General features: G+C 41.3%; 1 protein-coding gene across 1 annotated transcript in view; it reads left to right on the top strand.

Annotated features, from left to right (window-relative positions):
* LOC124605224 (uridine diphosphate glucose pyrophosphatase NUDT14-like) overlaps nt 1–27,086 on the top strand; it is a 99,891-nt gene that overhangs the window by 62,494 nt on the left and 10,311 nt on the right. The window contains exons 4-5 of the mRNA XM_047136774.1: nt 13,928–14,135; nt 22,827–22,903. Of these exons, the coding sequence (XP_046992730.1) occupies nt 13,928–14,135; nt 22,827–22,903 (285 nt within the window). The remainder of the gene's footprint in view (nt 1–13,927; nt 14,136–22,826; nt 22,904–27,086) is intronic.

Raw genomic sequence — 27,086 nt, 5'->3', positions numbered from 1 at the left:
CATAGTCAACACTTAGTTTTACAGCAGTTTCCTTCAATTAATTCTAATTTTTATTTTAATGTTAGCACATGTTTTTTAATTTCCCCATCATCTTTTGTACAAATTTCTTTCAGCTTGCTTCATTGACACTTACATGCCATTCAACATCAGAAAACTGAGTTTGTTTTCAATTTGCATGGAACAGACTGACCAATAAAAATGGAAACGATACTCTGTTGTCACACAGCAGTCATTTAAACCATGTAAATGCCACTTACTGTTTCATTGAGGGTTCTTTAATGGTTTTTGCTAGACAAAAGTATTGCTTTTTTTTCATGACTAATCTGCATAAGAATAATTGGGAGTACACTGTATGTAGAAACTCTTCACATTATTTTAATTAGTTGAACTAATAGTTACACATAAAACTAAGACAGTATTTCAGCATTTAGTTGTATCACAGCAGTTAATTCTGCAAAAAAAAAATAGTGCTTAAAGATATAAATTCCCAAGAAGATCATTGAATTCAGCAGATCATTAGGTGTCTCGCTGGATGACAAATAAAACTGGAACTCTGGTTACTTTTGTAGTGCATACAGGAAGCAGCAGCTACTAATACTGTGTTCCTTATTCATAAAAGGATGTAACACAGAAAGAAATATGTTCTTCAAACCACCAAAAATAAATTTGTTATTCTGATTCTATCATTGCAATACCTGCATAATATATGCTAGCAGACAAGTCTGTTAGTTGACTTAGTTTCAGTGATCTACACTTATTCTCAGGTCTCTTGAGTCATACTCTAGAGCAGAGTTGGCCATGGCATACAAAAATTTACTCATGAACAATGTGCTGCATGTGTGTGATCCAAGGCTCAGCCTGTCACAGCTTTGCAGCTTTTCAGCTTTTCCTTTTCTGAATTACTCAGGACAGCACAACATTTCATTCAACAGTGCGGTGCAACACTGTTTCTTCCAGCATTTGGTGTGGCATTTTGCAGTTGGCACAACTTCTTTCAGTTCTGCAGAATCATGGTGTAAGAGGTGTTTTCCTTCACTATTTATTTTTGGTATGAAGGACGTTCATCTGTCCATTAATTGCTTACACAAAAACATGCAATCTAGTGATCAACCATTCCATCCTTTAAAAACAAATGGGACTTACAGAAGAAAAGGATGAGAGTTTCCAATATCTATTGTGCAGTTGCATAATCAATGGGTACTACAGATTTACTATGGAACAGCAATGTGACACAATGCTGAAAGAATTTAAGGATTTAGTTGACAGTGAAAAAGCAAAAAAATTACAATGGTTGAGAGATGCTTTGTATGCCATTCATTTTTCAGTACATCCGAAAGTAGAAGGCATGGAGCATGTAATGAAATTGATGGTAACAGTAGTAAATTTTATGAAGTCCACATATTACTACACTGTCAGTTGTAATAGTTTTTGATAAAGTTGAGCAAAGTATGGAAACATTAAAATTACTACAAAGAACATTGGATAAGTCAAGACGCATACCTGTTTTTGTTTCTTTGAGACCCGCTATTGTTGAGTTTCTGAAGAAAAACAGAAAGCAAGACCGAAAATCAGAACATCCAGAATGAATTGCAGGCATCTTGATTTAAGTGGACTTGACTGCACACTATCTACAATAAGATGTTGCAGAGTGAGAAATACCTTATTCCTCATTTTACGGGGATGCTTTTAAAAAGTAAACTGCATTATGGAAGGGGCAACTACTGACTAAAAAAGAAGTCCATTTCCCTGATCTCCCATATGTTACAAGTACACATTAATTTTGAAGAGTTCATTGTGGCATTGGAAGAATCATAGGAATAGTTTTCTAATATTTTGAAGACATTGCCAATCTTACATCTGTTTTCTAGTTGCCATTTCAGTTGCAAGAGCCCCTTTACATGTGCACATGGAACTGATCAATCTATAATGCTATTCCTGTTTAAAAGATAAATTCTTTTACAATAAAATTGTCCAGAAGTTCTACATTGTTTTCACCCTGAAGAGTTTCCACATCTCCACAATGAGACTGCAGACATGATATGTACAATTTTTCAATCAACATATGTGCATGAAAGGCTTTTTTCAATTATGAAACTAATTGAGTCACGATTATGTGGCAACCTGATTGATAAAAATTTGTGAAATTATCTGTGTCTATCAGTATGCTGATAGTTTGCGCCAAATATAAATTTTATTATGTCTTCAGCACATCCAAAGTAATTAACTCTCTGAAGCCAGCAACCTAGAAGAATTTTGGGCCTAGAAAACCAGCTACCTAAAAAACCAGCTATTTATGCCACTATTTAAAGTGCGACTGGGACATAAGTGTTGATACATCTTAAAGAGTAATACACACTAAACAAGACCAAGCTTCAAGTTTTATTTTTCACATTTACTTTAGTTCTTTGATGGAATACAAATCTTAAAATAATTATGATGGACTGTGTAATTATCCTTGGAAAAAAGTGTGTGCTTTCATATGTAATTTGCATTTGTATGGAAGAATCTGAAGTATTTTAGCAAGCAGAGAGGTTTTCTACAGTCAGAGCAATACTAGTTTGTTTATTTCTTGCTTGTTTTGCCAGTAAATTGTCTTGTCTTTTACAAATAAATCTTGGAAACCTGTGTTGGAACATGTTGTTATGTCATGAGATTCATCTGTAAAAAAGACAAGATTAAGACAAATAAAACAGAACTAAATTGTAATTACATCAGCAGTATATTAACAATAATATTAGTGACAAAAAATTATAATAGACTGCAGTTTATCGGAATATTGATCTTCATTCTGTTTCCACTCAAATATTTGTGCTTCTGTTCCAGAATATTGAATTCTCCTTCCTGAGTTTCCATAATTTCTTGCTCACTCATCAAATGAGACATACATGTATGACTGCAAACCGTGAGACCTAATGCACAAATCTAACAATGCAGTCACACGTCTCAGTGGTCAGCCAGTAGCAACAGCAGCTGTTACATTTACCACTGTTTCATACTAAATAATTCTACAAACTAATAAAAACAAGGCTTCTCGTCCAGATTGTATACCAGTCAGTTTCCTCTCAGAGTATGCTGATACAATAGCTCCATATTTAGCAAATATATACTACTGCTCGCTCACAGAAATATCCGTACCTAAAGACTGGAAAATCGCTCAAGTCACACCCATACCCAAATAGGGAAGTAGGAATAATCAGTTGAATTACAGACTCATATCACTAACATCAATTTGCTGTAGGGTTTTGGAACATATGCTGTATTTGAACTTTATGAAGTTCCTCGAGGAAAACGATTTATTGACACATAGTCGGTAAGGATTCAGAAAATATCGTTCTTGTGAAACACAACTAGCCCTTTATGCTCATGAAGTAATGAGCACTATCGACAGGAAATGTCAAATTGATTTCATATTTTATATATCTAAAAACAAAGATGATGTGACTTACCAAATGAAAGTGCTGGCGGGTCGACAGACACACAAGCAAACACAAACATACACACAAAATTCAAGCTTTCACAACAAACTGTTGCCTCATCAGGGAAGAGGGAAGGAGAGGGAAAGACGAAAGGATGTGGGTTTTAAGGGAGAGGGTAAGGAGTCATTCCAATCCCGGGAGCGGAAAGACTTACCTTAGGGGGAAAAAAGGACGGGTATACACTCGCGCACACACACACATATCCATCCACACATATACAGACACAAGCAGACATATTTAAAGACTTTGGTCTTTAAATATGTCTGCTTGTGTCTGTATATGTGTGGATGGATATGTGTGTGTGTGCGAGTGTATACCCGTCCTTTTTTCCCCCTAAGGTAAGTCTTTCCGCTCCCGGGATTGGAATGACTCCTTACCCTCTCCCTTAAAACCCGCATCCTTTCGTCTTTCCCTCTCCTTCCCTCTTTCTCGATGAGGCAACAGTTTGTTGCGAAAGCTTGAATTTTGTGTGTATGTTTGTGTTTGTTTGTGTGTCTGTCGACCTGCCAGCACTTTCATTTGGTAAGTCACATCATCTTTGTTTTTAGATATATATTTCCTACGTGGAATGTTTCCCTCTATTATAACCATATCATTGATTCCATATTTTTATATTTCCAGAAGGCTTTCGACACCGTTCCCCACAAGTGTCTTCTAACCAAACTGCGTGCCTATGGAATATCGCCTCAGTTGCGCGACTAGATTCGTGATTTCTTGTCATAATGTTCACAGTTCATAGTAATAAACAGAAAGGCAGCGAGTAAAACAGAAATAATATCCAGCATTCCCCAAGGAAGTGTTATAGGCCCTCTCTTGTTCCTGATCTATATTAACGACATAGGAGACAATCTCAGTAGCTGTCTTAGATTTTTTGCAGATGGTGCTGTTATTTACTGTCTTGTAAAGTCATCAGATAACCAAAACGAATTTCAAAATGATTTAGATAAGATATCTGTATTGTGCAAAAAGTGGCAATTGACCCTGAATAAAGAAAAGTGTGAAGTTATTCAGATGAGTACTAAAAGAAATCCGCTAAATTTCGATTACGCGATAAGTCACACAAACCTGAAGGCTGTAAATTCAACTAAATACTTAGGGATTTCAATTACAAATACCCTAAATTGGAACAATCACGTAGATAATGTTGTGGGTAGAGCCAACCAAAGATTGCGATTCATTGGCAGAACAGTTAGAAGATGCAGCAGGTCTACTAAAGAGACTGCTTACACCACACTTGTTCACCCTATTCTGGAGTATTGCTGTGCAGTGTGGGATCTGCATCAGATGGGACTGACGGATGACATCAAAAAAGTACAAAGAAGGGCAGCTCGCTTTGTATTATCATGAAGTAGGGGACATAGTGCCACAGACATGATACGTGAATTGGAGTGGCTATCATCAAAACAAAGGTGTTTTTCATTGCGACGGGATCTTCTCATGAAAGTTCAATCACCAATTTTCTCCTCTTATTGTGAAAACATTCTGTTGGCACCCGCCTACATAGGGAGAAATGGTCATCACAATAAGATAAGAGAAATCAGGGCTCGCACAGAAAAATTTAAGTGCTCATTTTTCCCGCACACTGTTCGAGAGTGGAACGGTAGAGAGACAGCTTGAAGGTGGTTCATTGAACCCTCTGCCAGGCATTTTATTGTGAATAGCAGCATAATCATGTAGATGTAGATGTAGAAATTGACAACAGAAGGTAGCATCTATCAAGAGAGAGGTAGCAAGGAGTCTGTACATTGTTTTCATACAAAAGTGTTCAGTTTTTAAGCAATAGGTGGCTCGCACATCAAGAAAATGGCATTCCAGGTTATACTCAGGTGCAGTATTTTGAACACTTCATTGTGGCCCGAGCTATGTTTGGGCGTGGTCACTGAAGTGTTAAATAATACTGAATTTCTTTTTGTTTGTGATCTATGTTGTTATTAAATATGAAACCAAACTACATTCAAAACATTCAGTGTTCCTTGTGTGATTGCATTGCCATTGAAATGTGATGCAATGGCAGTTTTTTCATACAGTGTGGCATGATAGTGGGGGAAGTGTACAGCTAGGCGACAACTTCACACCGGAGTCAGAGCACTGTGCACATAACCGAGCGAGGTGGCACAATGGTTAGCACACAGGATTCACATTTGGGAGACCATCCTGATTCAGGTTTTCTGTGATTTCCCTGAATCGCCTCAGGCAAATGCCGGAATGGTTCCTTTGAAAGGGTACAGTCAACTTTCTTCCAGATCCTTCCCTATTCCCAAATCAACCAACCAACTGCATACATGCAAAATTCTTGGTTGTCCTTGCTGTAGCACATGATCAGCAATTGTGTACTGCATGTCCCCAAGGTGGACAGTCGTTCCATGCTCATTCATGCATACAAGCCTGTGTAGAGGTGATGTTTGCTATCTAACAGGCCGTACGATGGACAGTGGTTGCGATAAGGTTGCACACTGAAATATTGTGGCTGTTGAGATAGTTGTTCTTAGAAACTGATTCTTTCTAGTTTTTGAGACAGTTTGCATACTACTATTAACTTCTCAGTTGCTAAGAAATACTGATTTCCATATGAGATTGTGTTCTTCTTTGTGTGGTAAATAAAGTTCTTCCTTTCCTGTGATGTTGGAATGTATGTTTTGTATTACGGCTAAATTCCAAGAATGTGCACAAGTGTTTGTCGAACAGCTAATGTTCTAGAAGTTTTGAAACTTGTGACCCCTAAGTATTTCAGCTGCATTGTACATTGGAAGAAAAGATTTAGCATGACTGAACCACCAAAGGAAACTGTACCTTCACTCTCCTGGCTCGCCGTGCATTTACCACCCTTCTGGCTGCACAATCCAATACTGTGGTTCATGCAAGTTAAGGAAGGGAAGCTGTCTCTATGCAGAAATTATGGTGGACTCTGTTAAATCTGCAATCATAGCAATCCAGCTAGAACATAAATTTGCTGCAAGAACTGAGGATGTAATCACAGCCTCATTTGCGACTGATGCTTATGAAAAATTGAAGACAGAACTGATCCTCACAAGAGGAATGAGTTCAGCAAGTTTTGATGTAACAGGATATTGGCAAAAGGAGGCTGTCACAGTACTTGAGGCACTTACAGAGTAAAGTTGATACAGCTACACTGCCTGATAGCCCACTATGTACCTTGTGGAGCAGCTGTCTACAACCTCAAGCGAAAGTCATTTTTGCATCACAAATTGAAATGGTCTTGGGTGCAGTGGCTGAATTAGCAGACAAGATATGTGATGTAATAATGTCTGCACCAATAAGAGCAGTGGCAGTGGAAATGGAAATGCCGTGTGGCTAGGGCCTCCCATCGGGTAGACCGTTCGCCTGATGCAAGTCTTTCGAGTTGACGCCACTTCGGCGACTTTCGTGTTGATGGGAATGAAAAGATGATAAAAGACACACAACACCCAGTCATCACGAGGCAGAGAAAATCCCTGGCCCTGCCGGGAATCAAACCCGGGACCCCGTGCTCGGGAAGCGAGAACGCTACCGCAAGACCACGAGCTGCGGTTAGTGGCAGTATACGGGGTTCAGCCAAGACTGGAGGGCATTATCTCCCTAGGAAAACTGGCCTCAGTATTCCAAGCTGAAATTACTGCAATCAGGGTGTGTGTGGAGGACAAATGCCTAGGCACTACAAAGACGGTAGCATCTTCATCTATTCAGACAGCCAGGCAGCCCTGAAATCATTTGCAGCTCCTGCAACAAGATCTACAATTTTTGCAGAATGTCACAGGGCTCTGGTGGAGCTAGGAGAAAGCAATAGGGTAAACCTAGTGTGGGTCCCTGGCCATTCAGGGATCGGTGGCAATGAACAGACAGACAGATCGGGGCAAAGACTCCATTCATCAGACTGGAACCTGCACTGACAATCACCAAGGCTGTGATCAAATTAGAATTATGATAGTGACTCAGAAGACAGTGTGCAGAATACTGGACCAAGGTCTATAAACAAAAACATGGAGAGGTAATGATGCCAAAGCCATGTTTTAATAGAAACTCTGTAATCCTGGGCTTGAACAGGAAAGAGATTAAACTCATGGTTGGACTGATGACTGGCCATGGGAATTTCAAAAAACACCTACATTCAATGGGTATAATGGAAGAAGACCCTAAATGTAGGATCTGTGAAACAGTGAAGAAACTGCATCACACCTAATTTTCCAATGCACAGCGTTGGAGGGCAGGAGAGAGAGAATTTTCGAGACAGCAGATGTGAAGAAATTGTGTCTAACAAAAAACTGGTAAAGGGACTCTGTGAACTATTTAAGGACATTGATTGGCTTTACTAGACATACAGGGAGTGATACCACACAAAAACTTGGTTTCTGTGTGGGCAGTGGCGGGTTAGATCAAAACTGTTTTAGCTTCTCTGCCAAATTCAAATCGTATCAGGAAATCTGCCCCTATTATGGATTCCGATACATCGGTGAATATAAAATCCCATCCCAGGTCACATGGCAGTCTGAGGTGAAGCATGATATGCAGCATGCCCTACATCGTTATTGTTGAATTATTATCTGCAATAAGGCAGAAAGTGGCTGGTGGATGCTTGCTGTGTAGGTTTGTGCATGGAAGAACACATAGGTCTGATCCAGTGTCCACTACGTATTTTTATTCTGCAATGTAATCTGGCAATCGGTCGATATGCCTTAGCATTTGGACAAGCGCACAGTATTTTACATTTATGTGCCTACTTTCTAAACATTCTGTGATACCAACAGACGATATGTTGGCCAGTCCCAGAGGTTGAAGAAGAAGTGGAAGAGTGGTTTCTCGAGCACCTCCGGAGAAGTTTCTATCCTTGCTATCGCCATGATGGGTCAACAATTCACCAATCTGCTTCATCAACAAATTGAACTTGGCAGCCAGAACATAGTAATCCATATCTGAAACCACTGGTGACAACAAGCTGTTACATGACATACCAAAGACGGCCATATTGTCACTCCATTTGGCCTATTTGAGAATCATTCCATAACATGTGGCCTTCTTAATGCAGCACAAACCATGGCAAAGGTTTATAGACTCTGTGTTACAAAGAGCCTCATATTGTTTTTCATACCTGGCCGAAATTTTATTTTCTCAGCCTTGCCAGAACAGCATCAGCAGCATCTGACAGAGATGTTTCAACAGTTACAGCCATAAAGGGTAGTCGTGAACACCACTAAGTGCATTTTTTGTCAGACAGAGATCAACTTACTGGGCCATAAAATCTCGTTGTCAGGTTCAGTACCATTACCTGCTGTCTCACAACTCCCGTGACCAAGCACTTTTAAAGAATTGCATCTGTTCCTCAGTGTTCTTAATTTTTACTGCCGACATCTGCCACATGTCCCAAATTGCAAGAACTATTAATGGCTGCACTCACTGGCCCAAAGAGTATAGGCAATTCAACTGTCTCGTGCTCAGATAGTATGATCTACACTTCTGAGGTGGCCAACAGAGCATAACAGATGCTGCATTACCTGCCCAAATCTTCCCTTGGCATTAGTGGTCAATGCAAGCCAGGCAGAAATTGGTGTTACCCTATAACAGCATTGTGATTCATCTACATCTACATCTACATTTATACTCCGCAAGCCACCCAACGGTGTGTGGCGGAGGGCACTTCACGTGCCACTGTCATTACCTCCCTTTCCTGTTCCAGTCGCGTATGGTTCGCAGGAAGAACGACTGTCTGAAAGCCTCCGTGCGCGCTCTAATCTCTCTAATTTTACATTCGTGATCTCCTCGGGAGGTATAAGTAGGGGGAAGCAATATATTCGATACCTCATCCAAAAACGCACCCTCTCGAAACCTGGCGAGCAAGCTACACCGCGATGCAGAGCGCCTCTCTTGCAGAGTCTGCCACTTGAGTATATTACATAGTATGATACATAGCAGCTGCTAGCTTTTTCTTCTCACATAAACAGTCACTGTTACAACAAAAAGGGAGTGCCAAAGATGGAGAGCTTCTAGCAATCTCTGAGGCCACTAAATACTTCAGACCTCAACTTGAAGCCAGTGTGTTCACCATTTATACTGACCACAAGCTACTGACGTACGCATTTCATCAAAAGAACATCAGTTGTTCACATCAACAGCACAATCAGCTGGTCTACTGTAGCACAGTTCTGCACATATGTGAGGCACATTTCTGGGGTCAAAAACATTGTAACTGACTACTTTTCCTATGGTAACAGCACCTCACAGTCACAGTTGATTGACTTCAGTCAAATTGCAGAAGCACAACTGACTGACCAAGAACTACACAGTCTGCTCAAGGATTCATCTTTATCATTAGACCTCCACTTAGTTACAGTTCCTGGAGCTGATATTGTGACGTGTCCTGTGATAAACTGTATCCTTTTCTACCTTACTTATTTTGAAGACAGCTCACAAATCCGTGCCACCCTGGAGCCCAGCCAACAACTCGCCTAGTCTCCAGCTATTTTCTGTGGGCGGGCATCCATAAAGACTGCCAGGAATGGGCACAAATGTGCGTCAGGTGTCAATGCAGCAAAGCTCACCACCACATGTATACACCTATAGGTGGCTTTCTGGACATGACTGCTCACATCCAGATTGATATAGCAGGCCATTTGCCTCCCTTCAATGGCCAATGCTATATATTGATGGTTAACAATCGCTTCACCAGATGGCCAGAAGCAGCGTGGTCGGTAACATTTCAGCAGAGATTTTAGCTTTTGCCTTCGTATCCACTTGGATAGCACGTTTCTGTCACTCTCTGCACATTATGATGGACCACAGACTTGCACGGCTTAACAAATTCTGTGGTACTATACACCATAAACAAATTATCACCTGGTCAGTATTTAGAAGGTAAAATGTTGGCACTGTTCTCTAATGGCCATGCTTGTGTGTCATAATTCAAACTGGTCAATAGCAGTACCATTGGTGTTGCTTGGTCTGTGAAGCATGTATTAATTGGACCAGGACTCTTTGTTAGCTGAACTGGTTTATGGAGAAACACTGTGACTACTGGATTAATGTATTGATTCACAGGCAGTCCACATAGATGATATCAACCATGCAGATTTTGTTTTTTGCCTCAGGGAATGAATCGTTCAAATCTGACCTCTTCAAGCTATGGCAGTTCATCCACCTATGTGCACCATGAGTTGCAATCATGCACATATGTCATGCTATGGGCAGATGGAGTGAAACCAGCAATGACACATCCGTACTCAGGCCTTCACGGCGTAATCAACAGAGGCAAAAGAACCATCAGTGTCCTTGTTGACAACAAGCCCTGTACCATTTTGTTGGACCAAGTGAAGCCTGTATATGTATTCCAAGGAGAACCTACTGTTGTACCACGGCACCCATCTACTGCAACACTTGCACCAGCACCAGCATTCACCAGCTACACAACCAGCCAGCACAAGCAGCCATACAACAAGATCAGGACATTAGATCCATTTTCCAGCATTATTCTCTCTCTCTCTCTCTCTCTCTCTCTCTCTCTCTCTCTCTCTCTCTCTTCCTCTCTCATTAAAAGTATATGTAGTTGGTCTGAACATTTGTTAAAATATCGTGTAAAAATGTGAAGTAAATCTGTCAAGAATTATTTGAGATTTTTGGTAAAAGCATTAAACTGCAATTTGTCTTAATTTAGAAGTGTTTGTATACTGTGTATATTTAAACAAATATCCATCTGTCCAAATGTTTATTATAGTATTGTGTAAAAATTTGTAGTAAATTGGTCAAAAACTATTCAAGGTTTTTTGTAACAAAGTTAACAACAACTTCTCTTTATATATTAGTGTACATATAGATATTTATAAACAACATATATTGAAACATGTGTAGTCTATGTTCATCCAAACATTTTCTAGAATAATTTGTAATAATCTGAAGAAAATAGGTCAGGAACTTTTCGAGATTTTTTGTTAGTAACGTTACACGCCATATATAATTAAAAAATATGCAACCTATGTCTGTCCAAAAGTTTATTAGAGTATTGTGTAAAATTTGAAGTAAATTGGTTAAAAATTTCTCGAAACCTTTCCCCTTTATATATTATGTATACATTTATATACCAGACATATTAGAAAATATGCAGCTTATGTCTGCCCAAACATTTATTAGAGTAATGGGTAAAAATCTTAAGTAATTCAATCAAGAACTTTTCGATATTTTTGGTAACAACATTAAACAACTACTTGTCCTTATATGTTAGTATAGATAAGACTATTGGGTAAACCTCATGTGTAGTGGGGCGGGGGGGTAACCCCACTACATCTCACCAAGGGGGGCAGAGAAGATAAAAAAACAACCCCACATGTAATTAATAGATGTCCCTTTATGTCACTGAAAACCAGCAACTTATATGCTGACTACAAAGGAATTTCAAACCAAGCACTGAAATCTTGAGTGTACTTGATAATGCCTTCTTGAGTTACCTTTATAATTAGTCAATGAGTAAACTGTATTTCCTGCAAGACTAAAATATGCACTAGCACCACTCATTTATAAACTGAAGAGAAACAAATCACCTCTAATTCTATACCCATCCACCTCCTTACCATTTTTTGAGAAGGTCATACATAATATGCTTCTGAATTACTTTTCTGATAATAACCATTTAACAACAGCTCAGTTTGGCTTTCATAAGGGAGCATCAAAAAAAGAACTAAACGAGAAAAATTACCCTGTTGGTATTTCCAGTGATGTTGCCATGACCTCTGGATACCTTAAAATCATACTAGACAAACTAAAACATTATAGTATTAAAGGCATTCCTCTTGCATGAGTATAGCCATATCTTAAGTCTCTCAATAAACTTGAAAATTTGAACAAGGGGATGTAAATTTCAGTTAACACTGATGTTGATATTAAAGAAGTTTTAACTTTTATAGTGTATGGAGAGGCTGATAGTATTCTGATAACATGACGGTTGTTCCGAAGGTAATACCTCCTATTCTTATTCACGGAAACTACAGGAGATACACAAATTACAACAGCACAGCTAAACAGAGCAATATTTCAGTTACAGACTGTCATTTTTCCACTTAGTCACCATCATTATTTATGACTTTTGCCAACGATGAATCAGAGCCTGCATGCTGCACTTGTAAAAATCAGAGCCAGCTGAGGCTAACCACTTCTTTACAGCTTTTACAACAGCATCTAGTTCTTGAAAATGTTCACCACATAGTCCATCTTTCAGAGGTCTGGAGGTGCTAAATTGCGACTGTACGGTGGATGTTGTAAAGCAGTCCAGCCGAATTTTGCAGTGAGTTGTGTGGTCACAAAACTGGTGTGGGGCCTGGTGTTATCGTGTTACAGGTGAAATTTGGTCTTTTTCTCTGGCCGTACCCTGGAATTTTGGGCTTTCAGCTTAGCCAGTGTTGTCTTGTAGTGTGATGAATTGACAGTTTCTCCAGGACATCCAAAAGAACCACACCATGGCTGTCCCGGAAGACTGTGCACACTGTCTTGAATTTCTTCTTTGACAGAGAATTCGCATGTCGCCATTCCATGGACAGTCTTTTGGCCTCCAGCTCGTAGTGGTGACACCATGTCTCATATGCGGGGACAATGCTATTCAGAAAATTGTCACCTTCAGCTTCATATTGGTCCAGCAGGTCCCGACAAATTTCCATTTGATCTACATCTACATCTACATTTATACTCCGCAAGCCACCCAAAGGTGTGTGGCGGAGGGCATTTTATGTGCCACTGTCATTACCTCCCTTTCCTGTTCCAGTCGCGTATGGTTCGCGGGAAGAACAACTGTCTGAAAGCCTCCGTGCGCGCTCTAATCTCTCTAATTTTACATTCGTGATCTCCTCGGGAGGTATAAGTAGGGGGAAGCAATATATTCGATAATTGATGAGTTTTTTGTTCTGTGAGCATCTATGACACCCATTTCAGACAGACTTTGCGATAACCAAGATGTTCCAACACTGTTTCCAAGGCATTCCAGCTGATATTCAGCTTTGCACACAATTCTCTCGTTGTTATCCGCCAATCAGCATGGATGGATGAGTTGATCAAGAAGCTCTTCATTGTGAGGGAAGAGGGAAGACAGTTGTGCAGGGCCTACCAGACCATGGCTTGTCGTACACCCTTCTCACCACCTTGAAAATGCTGTATCCATCACCTCACATTGCTCAATGTCTGTTGTATCATCTCCATACACCCTTAGCAAACATTGATAGATTTCTATCAGCACAACGTCTGTGGCAGTTTCTGCAAGAATTCAATACACATCGCTGTATTGTACACATGTACAAATTAGCTGTTGTTCTGCTAATATATTAATCTAGAAAGAATTCCTTTAGTTAATGTATAAACTAACTCATTCCACATCCCTAAATTCTCTTATCTATGACTGGATGTACAAAAAATTGTGTGCGAGTTAGATATGTTGTATGCTTATTTATTTGTTTATATATCATGATAACTTAGTGAACTGTTTTTAGCTGTTTACTTTGATGATATTGCGGATTCTGATGTAAACAGCCCAGTTGATACCGATAAGTATCCTGTAGAAAAGGGCTTTACAATTGAACTCTGTGCTGGAATTGTGGACAAGCAAAAAAGCCTTGAAGAGATTGCAAAAGATGAATTACTAGAGGAATGTGGCTATGAAGTACCACTTTCAGTTCTGCACAAGATCAGTACTCACAGGTATGCAAGACAATAACATATAGTCACTTCAGATATTTTCATTCATCCTCAAGGTTCTGATATTTTACTGCTTATGGTACCCAAGATCTGATTTACTCATAGCATTACTTTTACCGTTCTAAATCAGGCTCATCACATTTGTTAAATACTAAGTTCATTTAATTAATAATACACACATTATTTTCTCATTTTTTCATTTTATTCTTGCTTCCATATTTGTTTCATAGTACCTCATGACAGTAGTTCAATATAAACTACCTGATTCTCAAGGACTAAGTTCCAGTGTCTGTGTAGACATGGAAGACGCATTTCTGAATGTGTGTGTGTGTGTGTGTGTGTGTGTGTGTGTGTGTGTGTGTGTGTGTTTTTTTAAGAGAGGGTTTGAACATAGCAAGTATAAATCAATGTAAGCACACAAAAAAAGAAAAAATCTTAATAAGTTGTGTAACCAGTCAGCATGTTGCCATATTTTCCACTGAGAAAGTGTACTCTAATTGTAAAATGAAGTCATTTCACATCATAGTGAGAAGTCACAATTATGATCCATAGCACATAAATAGCTAACTAACTCCCTAACTCCATATTTTACTCAAGAGTTATAGCTTTGTATCAGCTTTTTGCATATCTTCTTGTTCTCTTCATACACAAGACTTGATAATGACAGTAACTGTGTGAACTTGATTTGAATGGTACACATGGAACAAAACAGTTCCTTCCTCTTTAAATAGCATTACTGCAACTTACATAAATTTTCTTCTGTTGTGTCATACAGTCATCACTGATGACAACCCATGCATTATTTATTAAATGACCATAACAGTTCAAAATGCCTGTTCACTACACAATAACATATAGTTCCTTCACTCTCCATAGGTGAAAGCTGCGGATATTGTATTCTAGCGGGTCGAGCACTCCACTCCGACCTTTGAGGACCCGTGTCCAATCCTTGATAGGGGTGGGGATTTTTTCTCGTTCCATTCCCTCCAGAACATTTCCACAAGCACTCGGCCTGCTGTCAAATGAGCATTGAGAATCTTTCTCAGGAGTAAAAGAGTGCTAGGGCAATGGGCCTGCTACCTTCTCTTTCCTACTGCCATAGTGAAGAAAGGATTCGCTCTGCGTGCAGTTACGCCAATCACCTGGTCAGGGGCTTGCACCACAGACTTTACTGTAAACTTTCAGGTTTCACCTAAATGGTTCCTTATCCCTGATAAAGCCATACCTGGGGGGACAAGGAGGGCCTGTGCCCCAAATCTAGCTCTTTGGGAAAGGAAAAAATATAGTACAGTCAGGTGTTTTTCTTTCAAGAAAATGATTTAAAAGTTGGTATTATGCAAATTTTTAGCAGGGTCAAAACTGGAACTTTTTATGGCTACTTACAAGTCGCTATTTTTATTAAAAATACACCATACCCACATATATAGGTCCACCCTACAAACTATTGTATGAGCATCCTTGTCCTGATTACCTGTGGAAGACATGTTAGAAGAACACTGATTTCTTGGACCTTGGCTGAAACTATCAGACAAAATACCATAGCAGTCTTTAATGAGAAGACTGTTGACCCAGTTTCACATTTCCTGTATTATTTCACAAGCATCTAAATAATGTTGACTAGGCTGAACATTTTACCAGTTACCACACAATGTGCATTTTAATGGAATGCCACAAGAAATACTTGAATGTACTATTGCAAAATAAACTGTCTTTAATGTCGTGATGGATTCAAAAAGCATAGCACCAACTGCTCAACCTTCCATTATAAGTTATTGGCTGTCCATACACCAAGATATTTTATTTCCTTGCCTTCTTCTGTTGTTTCATCATTTACTAGTATGGGATCCATACAGGTAGGATGATTTTTGGAGCCACTGAGTAGCATATAAGTAGTTTTGCTTTTATTTAATAATAGTCTGTTATTGTAAACCAGGAAATTAGTTTCTTTATGGAGTCAGTTAATTCATCTCTCCATATTTGAAACGACGGATTTTAAAAAGAGGTTTGTATTATCTGCAGACAGTATAGGTAAGGCTTCAGTCATATTCAGAGGTAGATCATTGACAAATAAAAACGAGGAAACGAGCCCCCCCCCCCCCCCCCCCCCTGCCCCATGTAAGGCTTCAGGCAGTTTCAGAGGAAGATCACTGATAAATAGAAAGGAGGCCCCCTAGAACAGAGCAGCCATGAGGGATACCATACCTCACCACAGTTTCATCAGACAGAACTTTAGTAGCTACTTTACTAGAATTTTCAACCATCTGTTTTCTGTTTGTGAAATTAAACTGAAACCGCTGATTGCAAGTGTCTCTAATACCAAATGAATCCATTTTTTGTAGCAGCAATGAGTCACTGACTTATTCAAGGCCTTGGTCTGAGCAATGATCAGATCAAAAATATGATGTTTATTATTAAAAGCACTAAAGAAGTGATCTGTAAATGAAAAAAAGCACTTTGTTGATGGACTTGTTTCTGCAAAACCCAAACTGATGTTGTGTGAGCAGGATATTAGTATCATGGAACACTGTTACATGGTTGTACACCACCTTTCCCAGTATCTTTGACTTGTCAAGACGAGCAGAGATTGTATATTATTGTTGGAATCATTTGTGTCTCCTTTTTTATACAGTGGAATTACTTTTGCAGTTTTGAATATGACTGGGAAACATCCTGTGATTAGTGAACTGTTAATTACATCACAAAGAGGCTTTTTAATGGTACATCAGACATAGCATCAAGCCTAGATGAAGACGAGTTCTTATTTTCTCTGATTATTCACAGTACACCTTTTGCTGTCACTAGTGTTAGGAGAAGTGATATGTTCCAACTTGTAAGCTCAATGGGAATAGAGAGTGATGGTTAAGTGATTTGAGATGAGAGCTTAACTTCAATGTTTGAAAACATAAATTAAAAGTGTCACTATCTCCTTGCTTCTAACATTTTTGTTCCAAAGGTACCATTGACAATCCATATTGCATTATTTATGGTGCTAGAGTATTTCTCTCTCTCTCTCTCTCTCTCTCTCTCTCTCTCTCTCTCTCTCTTTTTCACGTACTTGCTTATTTGGATTTTTCTTTGCCTTGCTTATGACTTGACTAAAGATCTTTTTGTAAGTTTTAAAATACAGTACATATTAAAATTGGAATAATTGTTTTCTTTGTTTTCTGCGTATAATTTTCTTTTCATTGCATGGGAGATGATTATCCCCTTTGTAATCAATTCTTTATGAATGGTTCTTCTTATGCTTTCAATTTGCAGTCTTTTGAGGGGACTGGTAAAATCAAAATAATGACTGACATTGTCATCAAATATTTTTGTTTATGTTGTGACAGTGCCACGACATTCAAAAGTGCCGCTACGTTAGTACGCGAACACGGCGATAGAGGCGCTCCGCAGCTCGGCCGAGCGCGGGAGCGCCACCTGGTTATGAACGGCGCCGGCCGCATGTCACGGCCCGGCAGTCGAATGACAGATACGGAGTTAGTAAATTGTAACCCGCTAGTATTTCTACTTTTGTATCTCCACGCACTTTAGTAGTGATTAAAGGTTATAACACTTTTTGGCGACGAGGTCGGATATTTTTTTTCCTGCGTTGTGGACTTGTGTGTTCGTGTCGGGGCAGACATGGAACAGCTTATGCAAGCGCTTATTGAACAACAAACACAGCTGACGGCTGCTATTCAGGCGTTGTCGACGTCGGTTACTCATCGTCTGTCTTCCTCTTCTCCGCCTCCGTTCCCTCCTTATGACGAGGCCGCTGAAGACGGGGAGGATTATGAGAAGCGTTTGCGGCAACACTTCTTGGCTTTCGGCGTTGTCGACGCTCCTATGTGTAAGTCGTTATTTCTATCTTGGATTTCCCCACGGATCTATCAGCTGCTATCTCAGTTAGCCCCTCTGCGGGAACCTGCCTCTCTGTCCTTCCAAGAAATGTGTGACTTATTGTCTAACTATTACCGAAAAAACACCCATGTCGTTGCCGTCCGCGTGGCTTTTTACCGGTGTCGTAAACAGCCCCATCAATCTTACCGGGCTTGGGCGGCGGAACTCCACGGTCTGAGTCGGAAATGTCAGTTTGTCACGGACACTCATCATGAGTCTTACGCTGATTCAATGGTTCGGGACGCTATTTTACGGCTTGCTCCTGATAAAGAAGTTCGGCAACGTGCCTTACAATTGCCAAACCCGTCGTTGTCGGAAGTTCTCAGCATCGCTCAATCCTTTGAAGTGTCTCACGCTGCTGGTGCGCAAATAGACGCGTGGTGTGATGTAGGCGCTGTCCAGACCACTTTCGACGCAGACAATGTGCCTGTTTCACAGGGAAACGACGATGTGGCGGCGGTGCACTCGCGTCAACAACGTCGCGTTGGGCCGCCACGCTCGCAGCGAAAATAGCAACCACAGAAGCAGGTTCGTTCCGCCCTTCCTTCTTGTCCATGTTGTTTCGTACAGCATGACAGAGCCGCGTGTCCAAAACGTTGGGCCACGTGTAATTCATGTAGGAAAAGAGGCCACATTGCTTCTGTGTGTCAGTCCCCTAAAGTTCCTGTCGACGAGGACGAGGCATCGGACATGGATGTTAACTGTGTGCTTTCTCAAACGAATAAGTTGTTTGTTACTGTTCGTGTTCTGGATAAAGACATTCGCATGCAAGTGGACACTGGCTCTGCAGTAACTCTCATTAATTCTCGCACGTATTTGGAGTTGGGCTCCCCTCCCTTGTCTCCCGTTACGCGAAATCTACGAACTTATAATAAGCAGAAAATTCCTATTGTTGGCCAGTTTGATGCTTCCACTGCCTACAAGTCTGTTGTTAGGCCCCTCACGTTTTATGTGGTGGATCATGCGGGCACTGAAAACCTGTTCGGTTATGATGCTTTCCAGTTGTTCGGGTTTTCCATTGATGATGATGTGCACCTCATATCTGAGGACATTCCGTATCCACAGCTGGATGGCTTGTGTTCTGAATTCTCGTCCGTGTTCTCTGCTGGTCTGGGTCGTGCCAAGGAGTTTGAAGCCCACATTACTCTTAAACCTACGGCTCGCCCTAAGTTTTTCCGGGCACGCCCTATTCCAATGGCGTCGCGTGCGCCTGTCAAAGCTGAGATAGACAGGTTAACAGCTTCGGGGATTCTCCTTCCTGTTACCTCCAGCGAATGGGCATCGCCCATCGTGGTGGTTTCTAAACCAAACGGGAGTCTGCGATTGTGTGGTGATTTTAAAGCCACTGTCAACGCTCAAAGCCTCATTGACACTTATCCTCTTCCCCGTCATGAGGAGTTATTTACCAAGCTCGCTGGGGGCCAGTTCTTTTCCAAACTTGACTTATCGGAGGCGTACCATCAGTTGCCGTTGGATGCATCTTCCAAGGAATTTCTCGTCATCAACACTCCTTGTGGGTTGTATCAGTACCAGCGGTTACCATTTGGTGTCGCTAGCGCGCCGGCCATTTTTCAGCGGTTTTTGGAACAGCTCACGGCTTCCGTTCCCGGCTGCATCAACTACCTGGATGACATTGTTGTCACGGGGGCCTCCACTGAGGAGCACCTTCTCAATTTGCGTTCACTGTTTCGGGTTCTGCATTCAGCAGGGTTGAAGTGCAATCTGGACAAGTCTCAGTTCTTCCAACCCTCCATTGTGTATCTTGGTTTCCACTTGTCCCGTGAGGGTATACGCCCTCTACGACAGCACGTTGCGGCCATTACCGCTCTACCCCGGCCGTCTACGGTCAAAGAACTTCAGGCGTTTCTAGGCAAGGTTGCTTATTATCACAAATTCATTCCCTCTGCGGCGGCGGTGGCTCATCCTCTGCATCAGCTGTTACGCAAAAACGTTCCTTTCTGTTGGACCGCCGAGTGTGAGCAGGCTTTTGTCCGCCTGAAGGCTCATTTGCAGTCGGCGCCTTGTCTTGCCACATTCCGTCCGGGTCAGCACTTGGTTCTGGCGACTGACGCGTCACAGTATGGCCTAGGGGCTGTTCTCACCCATCGGTATGAGGATGGGTCGGAACGACCCATCGCCTACGCTTCCAAGACCCTCAACGATGCCCAACGGCGTTACTCTCAAATAGAAAAGGAGGCGCTCGCTATCATTTATGCTCTGAAAAAGTTCAGCGTTTTTTTGTATGGTTCTAAGTTTCACCTCATCACCGACCACAAGCCGCTGGTCTCTCTGTTCAGCCCCTCGGCGTCGCTTCCGGATAAGGCAGCTCACCGCCTGCAACGTTGGGCCTTATACTTGTCTCGTTTTCACTATGAGATTCACTATCGCCCCACGGCCCAGCACGCCAACGCTGACGCGTTGTCGCGTTTGCCGATGGGCCCCGACCCGGTTTTCGATCGCGATGACCTCCTCTGTTTCCACATTGATGAGGAAGAACGTCGTGCGGTCGAGGGTTTTCCACTTACAGGTTCGCAGGTCGCGTCGGCTACTGCGCGGGATCCGGTCCTGCGTCAGGTGATCAGTTTTGTTCAGCGTGGTTGGCCGGACAGGACCAAGGGCCGGGCGTCGGATCCCCTTCGCAACTACCATGCCTTGCGCCTTCGTCTGTCTGTTCGTGAGGGTGTTGTTCTTCTGGCCACGGATGGCGCATCTCCACGGGTTGTGGTGCCCGCCTCTCTTCGCAAAGCTGTTCTCAAACTATTGCATGGGGGCCATTGGGGGATTTCTCGGACTAAGTCCCTGGCCCGCAGGCACGTTTATTGGCCCGGTATCGATTCGGACATCGCCCACATGGTCGCTGCGTGTGATCAGTGTGTTCAACAACTGGCTGCGCCTCGTACTCTGCCCTCTCCGTGGCCTGATCCGGCGCAGCCGTGGGAACGGGTGCACGCTGACTTTGCCGGCCCCTTCCTCGGCACTTATTGGCTACTGTTGATTGACGCCTTCTCGAAGTTTCCGTTTGTTGTTCGCTGTCCGTCGCCCACCACTGCGGCGACGACGCTGGCTTTGGCAAAAATCTTTGCGCTAGAAGGTCTTCCATCCACGATTGTCACGGACAATGGCCCTCAGTTCTCTTCGCAGGCCTTCCGTGATTTTTGTACTGGACAAGGGATTCATCATGTTACAGCACCGCCCTTCCATCCGCAATCGAATGGGGAGGTCGAGCGCCTTGTCCGCACTTTCAAAAGCCAAATGAAAAAATTCCTTAGTGATTTTTCCACAGATGACGCTCTGTTGCAATTTCTGAGTTCTTATCGCTTCACGCCTCTGGGTGATCGCAGCCCTGCTGAACTCTTGCATGGCCACCAACCGCGCACCCTACTGCATCTGCTTCACCCTGTCAGGCCTTGTACTGTGTCCCCTAGTGCGGGAAAATACCCGGTGGGCGCCGACGTGTGGGCACGGGGGTATGGATCTCGCCCTAAATGGATTCCAGGGGTGGTCCAGGCTCTTCGCGGCCGCCGGCTTTGTGAAATACGTACGGACGACGGCATGGTTGTTCGCCATTACGACCAGATGCGCCCACGAGTGGTGGCCACGCCGGTACCACCGCCCCTTTTTTCGTCTCCACCAGCCCGAGAAGCCAGTCCTGTCGCTGCTGCCGATCTTCCGGGCGTGTTGCTGCCGCCGCCGTCGCTACCGCTTCCGAGTACGCCGGAACCGACCCCAGTCGCGACGCCGCCTTCTCCGGGACCCATCTCGCTGGAGCACACCCCCAGGTCCGCGACACCTATGGATGCTGCTCCGGAGTTTTCACCCATCATCTCGTCCAGGAGGCACGTTCCACGCGCCAGCTTCCGTCCTGGACATTTTCGACCATACTCTCGTGTTTCTCCGCGGGATCTTCTCGGGACCTCCCAAGAGGCCATGGATGTCTCCGCACTGTCCGTGTCTCCACGAAAGTGAGCGTTTTTTTTTTTCAAGGGGGGAAAAGTGTTGTGACAGTGCCACGACATTCAAAAGTGCCGCTACGTTAGTACGCGAACACGGCGATAGAGGCGCTCCGCAGCTCGGCCGAGCGCGGGAGCGCCACCTGGTTATGAACGGCGCCGGCCGCATGTCACGGCCCGGCAGTCGAATGACAGATACGGAGTTAGTAACATGTAACCCGCTAGTGTTTCTACTTTTGTATCTCCACGCACTTTAGTAGTGATTAAAGGTTATAACACTTTACATATATCATCATTGAACACCTCAATCCAAGATTCTTGCCTCAACATGTATTTTAACACATTTAAATTATGAGGACCTTTAATTTGACACATGTTGCTAATTTCTGGATTGTTGAAGTTGTGGAAATAAGGCAGCTTCAGCTTTAAAAAATCCCTTGATTGTATGACAACTCATTCAAATATTTTGAACAGTCAGTAGTGTAGTTAAGATGTGGTTACTTACATCAGATGTATTTTGTCATTCGGCAACAAAATTAACATTTGTGCCCCAACACAAACTAATTTTCTAATAGTAATTATTATTATTATTGTTCAGCACCAAATAATCAAAGATAGTCTCTAGAAATAATACAGTTTCCCTTTGAAGTATAATATTCATGACACATTCCAGATTGTCAAGTGACGTACATATACAAATAATGTTTAATTTTTAGATATTTAAGTGCAAGCCTCCATTTTCTTACAAGCTTTAAACGTGTGTGTGTGTGTGTGTGTGTGGGCCGGGGGGGGGGATGTGCACATTTTATTTTTTTATAATTCGTAACTGCTTACATTAATGCAGATTTTGTTTATATTATAGATCTGGGATAGGTGTTACTGGAGACAGACAAACACTTTTCTATGCTGAGGTTACTGATGACATGCGGAAAGGCCCAGGTGAGATTTTAAATTATGAAATGCTTCATTGTCTTGTTATAAACTTTTCAACAGTCTTCAGTGTATCGTAATGCATTTTTTATCTTAGAAATAAGTACATTGTCTTTGTTTTCATCACTTATCTGCACTGTGTTTCCTGTGAGCTTCTTAAATCTCAAAAGATTTTTTTTTTTAATTTTATATTTGGAACATGTGAATTACACAGATACACACTTGTGAGAGATAGCAAAGTAAATGTGTTTGATAAACATTTCTGAATAAACCAAGAAAGTCTATTTTTCATCCAGTTTCAAAGCAATTATGAATTGTGGTTTATTCATCTCATGGTATACATTTGCAATCTGTTTAGTTACATGTCAGTAATTTACATTATAGTTACAATAATATTTACAGTAATAAATAATAATAGAACACTAAAATGAGATTTGTATGAACTACTAGTATCAATGTCAGATGTAGCTTTCTCTTCAGTGCTGTTAACTTCATCTGCTTGTTCCCTTTTGATTTATCATACTTTTTTTATAATTTATTATAAATTTTGATTCCCATATATTGATCGTCTTGTCAGTGTGGTTTGAGTTGGTGAGTGGGAAACTCAGTCTCCTTTATTTCATGTGTCTTATATGCAAACAAAATTATATTTCTTAAATAATTCCTGTCAGGTGTACAGAATGATGATAAGTCCATAAATCTATATGCTGAGGAGAGTTAATACATAATTGTATGTTCCTACATAATGGGTAACATGCTTCTTTCTGATCTACGGTGCATGTATTGTGAATAATTTTCTCTGTATCTTTAGTTTCTACTCTATGTTAGCTGAGTTTCCCCAAAAAATAATACTGTATGCAGGAATAGATTCAAAATAACTTCTTTGTGTTACTTCTCACGTGTCTGTGTCCGTGTTCATGTCAGTTTTAGCTGATAATATTTTCACTGGAAATACAAAGCTGCTTATTTTGTTTCCTAAGTTCTCAGTGTTTGCAAAGTCTCAGATATTTACATAAATTCTATACTATGAATTTTAGATTCAGTTTCTTTTATATATTGGTTCTTGTGAATAATCTTAATTTTGAACTTCCTGGCAGATAACTGTGAGCTGAACCAAGACTCAAACTCAGGACCTTTGCCTTTCATGAGCAAGTGCTCTACCAACTGAGCTACCCAAGTAAGACTCATGACCTGTCCTCACAGCTTGACTTCTGCCATTACCTTATCTCCTACCTTCCAAACTTCACAGAAGCTCTCCCACAAAATTTGCAGGGCTAGCACTTCTGAAAGAAAGGGTATTGTGAGTCACAGCCTGGAGGACATTCCCAGAATGAAATTTTCACTCTGTAGTGGAGAGTGCCCTGATATGAAGCTTCCTGGCTGATTAAAACTTTTGGTAGAGCACTTGCCCGTGAAAGACAAAGATGGCGAGTTGGAGTCTCAGCCCAGCACACAATTTTAATCTGCCAAGGAGTTTTATATTAGCACACACCCTCCTGCAGAGTGAAAATTCCAGTCTGGAATCTTTCTAGTAACATTCAGACTGTTTGGTTCTGAACTCATTGTGAAATCCTTGATGATTTTTGTTATATGGGCTTTAGGCCGGGGTCTAAGGAATGTTTCTATGCCTTGGATATTGTCTCCTAATGCTGGAGACATCCTTAGAGACTTTACGGATTCAGACATTTGTTTCAAACTCAAACGAGATCAGAAAACTGAACTATTTGTACGTATCCTTGCAACAGTCAGCTTGTGGTGTAATAAAGCTGCTTCCTAAGATCACAGATTCAGCACTGTTTGCAATGTTTAGCACTAAGGCCTAAAACTTGTTAATTTCAGTACTCAACAATTTTAACAGAAAAGCAGGAGGATTGAAATTAGACAAGTTGTTGGCCTTACTGCTAAATATAGCAAACAGTGTTGATTCTGTGATCTTAGAAGCAATCTGATGTAATCACATCCTTGACTGTTAAGTGGATATATATAAACAGTGAAGGCTTTTGAGGTTGTTTCAGTCAGAAAATACTATCTGAGCTTTTAGAGCATCTGATGATGTCTCCAGCATTAGGAGACAAAATGTTAGACACAGAAACATGCCTTAGAGACATAATATCCATGCAGGAGGCAGTTAATTGAAAACCTAACACCCACCACATTGGATCCATGGAATGGTTCCATTCAAAAGTAGCCACCACACACATTAAGATATTTATCCCACTGGGAGATGAGATGATCCACCCATTCTTTCACTTCCTCGTCTAACTGAAAACAAGCCCACACAACTTTCTTCTGGTTGCCAAAGCTGTGAAAAATCACACAGTGAAAGATCTGAGCTGTAAGGGGGATGTTGCAGTATTTCCCAACCAAATCACTGAAGTGTAACCCTTGTCACATTGGCAGTGTGGTGGTGGGGCATTATCGTGCAACAGGATGATTCTCTCCAACAGTAAAGTGTCTTTATAGTGCTGCACACTGATTGTGGTTCCACACTTGAGGAACTTGATGAGCACAGGCCCTCTGCTGTCAAAGGACGAGGTCATCATGACCTTACCAGAACTTGTGCAAGCAGATTCAGATTTATTTGGTGGGGAAGATGTGGGATGTTCTGACTGTTGGCTTTGCCGTTTGCTCTTTGGCTGTCAGAATGCTGTCAGATAGAATTATCCTGTTGCATGTTGATGCCTATTCCCCTGGTTGGGAAACACTGCAACATTCTCCGTACAACTCTTATCTTTCACCGTGTGGTTTTGAAATCTTTGGCAACATGAAGAAAGACATGCATGGACATCTAATTCAATTGGATGAAGAAGGGCAAGAGTGGGTGCAGTTATGTAACCATCAGCAGCCAACCGGGTTCTACAGAACAAGAACTGATCATTTCATCTGCCAGTGGGATAAATGTCCTAAGGCATGTGGCAATTACTTTTGAATGAAACCATTCCATGGTCCACTTGGGGCAGGTGTGTGGTTTGCATTTGACTGCCCCTCATATAACAAAAATCATCGAGGCTGCAAATACTGGTTGTGAAAACCTGTATTGTATGCATCATGTGAGTTTTAGATATGTTCAGATTCAACCTATTTAGCTGAACCTAGTTTTTAAGCTACTGAGAATATTGATTAATAAATCAGTATTTTTTTCTGCATTCTGATTTGAAACTAACACACAAACAAGTAAAACTAATGGGGAATTGATATTTACTGGTAAATCATTCACATACAACAGAAAGTCCTATTTTGTTGCATGTGTTTGATTTATCAGCAAATACCAAATATTAATGTGGCAACTTGTGGGACATCCTAAGGTAATATTTACTGATCAGAATAACAATTTGTCCAATTTTAAGTAACATTTACTCTTTGTTTTCTGTTCTGTAAATAGTATTTCAGCTATTGGAGGCTGTTGCCCCAAATGTCATCCTTGTCAATTTTGTAAGTAAGTGAGGAATGGTTTACATAATCAGAAGCCTTTGTGAGGTCACAAGACGTGATTACTTTCCGAACAAGACTGTTTATTGCATCTATTGTACATCTCCCCTGTTGAAAACCAACAGCAGCTTTCTCAGATATATTTGATATGACTGGGAGAATTAAAACAGAATAATAATTTTCCATGAACTGTTGTGATCCCTTTTTAAAAAGTACTCTAGCTCTGTCATATTTCGGTATCTGTAGAAAGTAGCCCTCTCCAAGACATTGGTTAATTATCTGAGCTAATGTATGTGTGCTGCTTTAATAACTTTATATGTTATTTCATCCCAACCCACTGGTACTTTTCAATGCTAAGATTCCATTTAACGTTCAGTTCAGGCGTAATAACTGACCACACAGCCTCTATCTTATTTTTGAGGTTTAAAAGTATCCTACTGCTTGTCAATCATTTTACTCTCTTGACAACTCTTTTACATATAATTTTATATGAGAGTAACATCGAAAGTCCAGGACAAAAGAACAACAATATTAAAAGGATAGGTTTCTACTCACCTCATAGAGGAGGTGTTGAGTCACAGGCAGACTCAATAAAAAGACTGCTAAATCTGTAGTTCTCAGATGTAAAAGTCCTCCTTCAGATGCAGGAAACACATACCACACTCACACAAGCATGACTGATACACACATGGCTATTGTCTACAGCCAGTCAGACCGAACTGCAGGTTGCATCTGCATTTGGCAAGAGCAGCAACCTGGATTG

This window comes from Schistocerca americana, chromosome 3 (assembly GCF_021461395.2).
Source record: "Schistocerca americana isolate TAMUIC-IGC-003095 chromosome 3, iqSchAmer2.1, whole genome shotgun sequence".
NCBI lineage: Eukaryota > Metazoa > Arthropoda > Insecta > Orthoptera > Acrididae > Schistocerca > Schistocerca americana.
Note: the sequence above shows the minus strand (reverse complement) of the source record. Positions and strands in the feature narration are given on the sequence as shown.